The sequence below is a fragment of the Oryctolagus cuniculus genome, chromosome 7 (assembly GCF_964237555.1).
Source record: "Oryctolagus cuniculus chromosome 7, mOryCun1.1, whole genome shotgun sequence".
Taxonomy (NCBI): Eukaryota; Metazoa; Chordata; class Mammalia; order Lagomorpha; family Leporidae; genus Oryctolagus; species Oryctolagus cuniculus.
This window is the reverse complement of record NC_091438.1, coordinates 31,806,742-31,813,230: the sequence shown is the minus strand read 5'-3', so window position 1 is coordinate 31,813,230 and position 6,489 is coordinate 31,806,742. Positions and strand designations below refer to the sequence as shown.

The 6,489-nt window shown below is 45.9% G+C and overlaps 1 protein-coding gene across 6 annotated transcripts in view; it reads right to left on the bottom strand.

Annotated features, from left to right (window-relative positions):
- Positions 1–322: 322 nt before the first annotated feature.
- ILDR2 (immunoglobulin like domain containing receptor 2) overlaps positions 323–6,489 on the bottom strand; it is a 67,011-nt gene continuing 60,844 nt past the window's right edge. For all 6 annotated transcript variants that reach the window (XM_051858412.2, XM_051858414.2, XM_051858415.2 and 3 more), the window contains one exon: positions 323–6,084. In XM_051858412.2, coding sequence (XP_051714372.1) covers positions 6,049–6,084 — 36 coding nt within the window. In that variant the 3' untranslated portion in view covers positions 323–6,048. The remainder of the gene's footprint in view (positions 6,085–6,489) is intronic.

Genomic DNA, 6,489 nt, shown 5'->3' with positions numbered 1-6,489 from the left:
AGTAGGCAGGTGCCTGTGCCCTTAGTGAGATGGAGCCAGATCCCATCACACAGTCAACCCCCTGCCCCAGCTGTACCACTTCCTGAATGTTAGCCGTCTGCGAGAGTAATTTATCCAGGCTGCAGCGCGCTGAACTCTGTAAAAACACAGTGTGCTCTGCTGGGACCTGCGTCTCCCAGGGTCTCACAATCCCACTCCTCTATTAGAACACTGGAAACAACTCGGGGAGGCCTACGGTCAATGATTCTTTGTCCTGCAGAGGCCACCTCATGTGATTCCATGATTCACCACAGTTGTGCTAATTAGGAGTTCTTGATAACAATTGTAGGTGAAAACGCTTTATTTCATTTAAAACGTTACAATCAAATTCACTTTGTGACTGGGGGAAGAATTCATGGGTAACAGTGATGCAGACACTTCAGTTCTGATGTCACAGACAAGGCACAAAAACTACTGGGCAGGCAACTGCCACGAGGCAGACTTCTGGTTCCCCTCTGTCCCATTATTTTTCTATTCCTTTGTTGTTTAGTCCCCGTGAGGCACTTTCTCACAGGGTAATGCCTAATACCTTTGCCAGTACAGTGGCTTTTTTTTTTTTTAAGCCAGTGTTAAGGAGAAGCTGTGTGTGTTTCTTTCAGCCGTCTTAGAGGAAGTGGATCAGACCGCACTCACTTTGTGTCCAACCCTACAAGAAAGTCTACATCGCTGGCTAAACTGCTGCATCTTTCTCCTCCTCACCCGCCCTCTCTCACTTTTAGTTCCACCTAAAAGTCTCAACACACATGAAGATGCCGGGTGTTTCGCTCCTGCCCTCAACTACAGAATCCTGAGAGGAATCCATCGTACAGCTCAGAAATCGGCTCAGAAGTCCTTCTGCATAAAGGCTGGACGCTGAAGCTCGAATCTATCAAAGCCTTTCCATTCCCCTTCCTCGCTAATGAAAATGCTATTCCTTGCGTGATGCCAGTTCCCTCTTAGGACAGCATTTGAGGGACGGTGCCTGGTTGCTGAGGCAGCAGCCAGTTGCCTTCGTAGCCTCACCCCATCACAGGAGTGAGCACGGAGGGCAGGACTTGTCTCAGACATCTGGCTGTGAAGAGGAGCCAGACGCCCGAGCCATGGGTGATGTAGGAACTGGAAGGAACTCTAGACGGTCAGAAGGCCTGGTTCTAGGATTTTAAAAGCCATTTGGCTACAGGCAGATCCCTTAGCTTTTTCTACCTCGGTTTTACATTCTTTGTGCTGGGAACACATCTACCCTGTCTCTTTTACAAGGGTTGATGTGAGGCTCAAATGAGATAATGCATATGGCCGGCACCGCCGTAGCTCAATAGGCTAATCCTCCGCCTGCGGTGCCGGCACACCGGGTTCTAGTCCCGGTCGGGGCGCCGGAGATAATGCATATGAGAGTGGTTTGTAAACAGCAGCACCCCCTGAAAATAAGACACCTGTTGTCAGCACTAACCTTCGCATCACCCTCAGGCAGTGCTACAGCTTAAAGTTGCTCAGCCCAATGCGATCCTTGCTCTCCCCTGATGGTTAAAGCCCCTTACCTGAAGCTTCCGTCATCAGCTTTCCAGATGACTGGGAGGTAGGATCCCAGAACACTAGGCACTTTCTTCTTCTAGGACATTAAGTACTTGGACCTCTATTTAGTGAATTTGGTCTCTACATTCTATCAGTCAATGTCAAACTCCAGTGAGACCCTGGCAACACTGAAATCTGATTGTGGAAGGATGTGGATGTTACTACCCTTGCATATCTCACCTCGGGTCTGCAGGTGGCAGAGGTACTGACAAGCCAGATTGATGACCATTAAAAATGATTTCCATTTGCCATTTCCCCAACAGCCTATTTCTAAGTCTGGCTCAGGATGCCATCAAGGGAATGAGAAAATTACCTGTAATTCTTGTTGACTGATGTGAGACTATTGCAACAGGTCACTGTTCTGGGAATGGAAACATCTAGAACAGGCTCCTGGGGAATAGTCCTTTCTCTCTCACAGTTTTTCTACTACTGGACTCTGCTGGGCCAATCACCGGCATCATAGCCAGACTGCTGGGTACATTTCCACCGTCAGCTCCTAGTGGGTCAAAGGGACCTCACTAAGACACTTGAAGAATTTCAAAGCCCCACGACCAGAAGTTTGGAGCACATGACAGGAACAAATCTAGTGCATATTTCTCAAATGCATCATCACAGGACTTTTTTGAAATGCATGTTAAAAGTATAAATCCTGGCTCCAGACTCATCCAATTACTCTTAAAGGCATGGTCCAACAATATCTTTTTAACAACAGCAATCAACTAATTCTTAAAGTTTAAAAAATTTTGAGAAACATAGACCCAGCAGGGAAGATCTACAAGCCTGAGAGTCTATAGACTTAGTAGGCTGATGACTTCGCCGATGTCAGTGAGGGTTCTCTACCTATTTTAAAAAAGGGAGGGGGTGAATTACAATATCTGGTACATAAGCCTTTTTCTGAGGCTGCCTAAGAATTTGATCAGATTACCTATAAGAACTCATATATGCAGGTGTGGCTCTGTGTCCTGGCTTTGGGTGGCAGTCCCTTCTCATTCCCAGTGTACTCAGTCCCATGAGAAGGGAGGTAGGGAAGCCTAACATCTCTACAAGACCTGCTCTGTATCAGGAAGGCAGGAAGCATCACTCAAGAGCTGCAGAACTGAGCCCCTGGGGAACAGGTGCCAAGCTCCCGTGTGAATGTGCTGGGGTGGAATAACTGACACGGACCTCCAGGTGCATGGCAATCATCCCAGCCCCTAATGAGTCTGTGAGTGGTCTAGGGAGGCAGCTCATCTACCAGGGGACACCTCCTGCCACCTGCAGCCACACTGCCTCCTCCAACACGGCTCTGACTCAGCCGTGACTCACAGGCGAACACAACAGCTCCTGCACCATCCTCTGGGCACCCCCCACCCCTCGCTTCCCCCTTCCCATCCTAATTCACTTCCTCAGTTCATACTTTCCATGTTGGCTATTCAGACCACTGATCATATGTTTAAATGGTATAAATGTACAAACACACACAACAGTTACATACCAAAATAGTCCCATTTAAATAAAAAATCCTTTAAATCTCTGGGTTTATTGTAATTTATCCATAGCACTATTTCGTATTATATCCTCTTTCTTAGGAATATCTTATTTCCCCTATTAAATCGCAGAGTCCCACTGGACAAAAACTATTGTCTTACACAAGACTTATTTTATACCCCAATAAAACTTAAGAAGGAAGATAACATGTATATGCACTTCCTATGCAGACACTATTCAGGAAGAAGAAACAAAGGAATATATAGACAGAAGCCAGCTGTGCCTTGACTTGTCTATTTGGCCTTCTCTCCTGTACACATATCCAGAAACAATTACTTTTCTCTTCCCTGAAGACCCAGAAGTCTGAGTGATTCACGCAGCCCTACAGAGAACTAGTCCTCTCCCCCAAGGTTATTTCAGTAGCCTGCTATCTTCTTTGTAGTTTTAAATTGTCTGTCTATAGTTTCATTGTCTTTGGAATTGCAGGTTTCCAATTTTAATAATTCTTTCCCATTGCTCTCCTCAACCTTCACCAAAAATCAGACATGCCCCTGGCTAAAGAAAGCAATGTTTTTGGTCTCTGCAGCTGGTGCTACGGGGCTCTTTGGTGGTGAGAAGCCTGACACAGTGCTCAGTATAAAGTGATAATAGCTACTGCAGCTACGCAACATTCTCCAGAATTGCCTGAGCAAGTTGAAATTCAAAGCTGGTGACTAAGAAGTGATGTTTTAATCATCTTTCCCGTCTAAATTGGGGCCCAACCAGACTAGACCTTTGCTTTCAGAAGCCAGGGACGCCAGCAAGTTTGAAACTCAGCACCAGGTTTGTGTCTTCCAGCCCTTGGACGTGCCAACACCGGGATGAATTGTCCCCCTGGTGCCTCTGGGAGAGGCCAGAGTAACTGTGAAGTCTTTTGGGATGTGAAGTCCTTCGGAAGGCCAGTTCTCCAGCAAACAGTGATACCAGTTCATTCTCTTGATCCTCACTCAGCTGCTTCTTTTCAATGCACACAAAGGTCTTTTTTGGCAATGCCATTAAGTACAAAGGATATTAATGGAATGATACTCTGAAAATAGGGCCTAGCTCCAGTTAAGTGGCTCTGGAGAAGACCAAAGAGATGCTGGAGAAGAAATCTTCTTCAGAGGTTGTCCATAGCTCCATCCTCCTCCTCCACTGATTTGACTCAACCATGCGTCCCAACATAATGCCACAGGGCAAAACACTTCGATCGAAATCTATCAAAGAAAGTGGAGGCTGTGAGACACCTAAGGTTCCAAGGAGGAAGGGACTCAGGGCTGAATATTTCTGACAAGAAGAAAGTGTCAGTTCTGTCCTTGAGGAGAAATGAGCACATGGAGTGCTCCAAATTCTCACACCTTGGGTAGGAATCAGCAATTTGGCTGGGCTCAGCTAGGCAGTTCTTCTGTTGGTCTCGGTTGGGCTCATTCACGTGTTTGATCATCTGAGAGCTGCTAGGCCATCAGATGGGTGCTAGGGCTAACAAGGCCCCTTTCTCTCATCATGCAGCACGACAGTCCTGGTTCATTCACCTGGTGCTGGCTCTAAGTTTCTCAAGAGCATCAAGACAGGACAAGTCCCTTTCAAGTCTCTGCAGGTGTCAAATTTCTATAGGGCCATTGGCCACAACTAGTCACATGGTCAACTCCAGGTTCAAGGGGTAGAAAACAGGACTGCACCTCTTGATGAGAAAGAAAGAGCTTGTGGCCTTTTTTTTTTTTTTTTTTTTTTTTTTGCAATCTATACACATTACAAAATCTAATGGAATCTAGTTTTGGAATTCAGGCAAAATCTGTCATTTAGGCAAGGGTAGGACTAGGAATTACTCCTTCCCGAGAAAGTAATGTCCTTGGTCTCCCAAATGCATCTATAATGGCAGCCTAGGTGGGCCAAAAAGATGCATGCCCCACATCCCTGGTGTCCTGGGATTGAGATGGCAGAAACAATTCATAATCAATGAAGTATAAAATCAGAAAAGATTGAGCGGAGTTTGTGTGGAAAAGGTCCTAAATTCAAAATATAATGACACCACATTTCTTTTCCTCTTAAACTCTTTCTCAGCCTTTCTATCATGCACTACTTCTTTCTCCTCTTGTTCTCACTCTTGTCTTTCCTGTATTTTAAATACTTATCAAAAGGCACCTGATGACAAGTTAATCAGAGTGCAGAGGAGGTGGGGTGCTGTGTGTGGCACCAACCAGTGGGAATGTTAGGAGAGGAAGAGAAGAGCCCTTAATGTCCAAGACTCAGACGTTGATGTGTACAGCAGAAAGGAAAATCAGTTTATATTCTCAGAATGGACAAAGAAATACCACTTAGACGTTTTATCAAAATGGTGTACTCTTTGTTCCAGCCACTCAAGAATTGTCATTCCGAACAGCAAATTGAAGTAATTTCTGTGATTGTCCAGGAGGTCGCTGTCACTGAGCTCACCAAAGGTCTTCTGATTTGAGTGTAACAACAGTCATTGACTTGTGACTGAGAAGTGATGGGGATAAAAGCTGTATTTTGCCTTGAAGCTATCTTCCCTTGTCAGCAGAAGGCCTTCTTTCAATAGCAGTGATAAATTCTTCTGTCTCTGAGCACAGCCCGGGAGGTATAGAAGAGCAGACCGTAGGCATAGGCGATTTCTGGAGATTAGCAGTCCAGAGCTAACTCTCTTTCAGAATCAGAAATGGAGTCCTGGATCCATTAAGGAAGGAGGCTGAGCAGGATAAATTCAGAAACTCTGCATGTGAGAAAGTTCTCACTTGTCACTGCTTTCTTGGTGAGTTTCTCAAACTAGTTAGCTGGGCTCTTGAGGTTCAAATCTGCCTCCCTTAAAGGCTGCCTCCCATCCTTTGCCAAAGCAGAGATCAGCAAATCTTCCAAGGCGGTGGCCAGAGAAGATCCTGGGCCTGCTGTCTCTTGGATTTATGTCTTGTCCCTGTAGTCTGCATCTGCTTTCTAGTCATTCAGAGAGATGTCTTGAAAACATCAGACCACAAGTGACATCCTGGTTGGGAAGTCATTCTGGGGAAGAGCAGAAAGAGCCCAACATTAAATCACGTGCTGGTTAGCAACTGACACAAGAGATGGCTCACTGGGCAGAGCCCACAAGCCATGGCGAGCCGTGCACAGCCTGACTCTTAGGGCACTTCACAGACTTGTGATGGCTGTGCCTACGCCTCAGTGCACAAGCCAGTACCCATCTGCTAGAACTTATCACGGCCATGGAAAAACCTCCCACCACCCTAAGGATAACCACAACATTTACAGCTCCACAACGGCAAGTGTGGATGGTATACTATGAACCTGAAATCAGCAGAATTTATTGTGAATCATAGTATACACTAAAAAGAATGTCCGGTTTGCAGTCATGAAAAACAAGAAGTTAGGGGGCAGGCAGTGTCATGGGGGACAGAATAGAAGCACTTA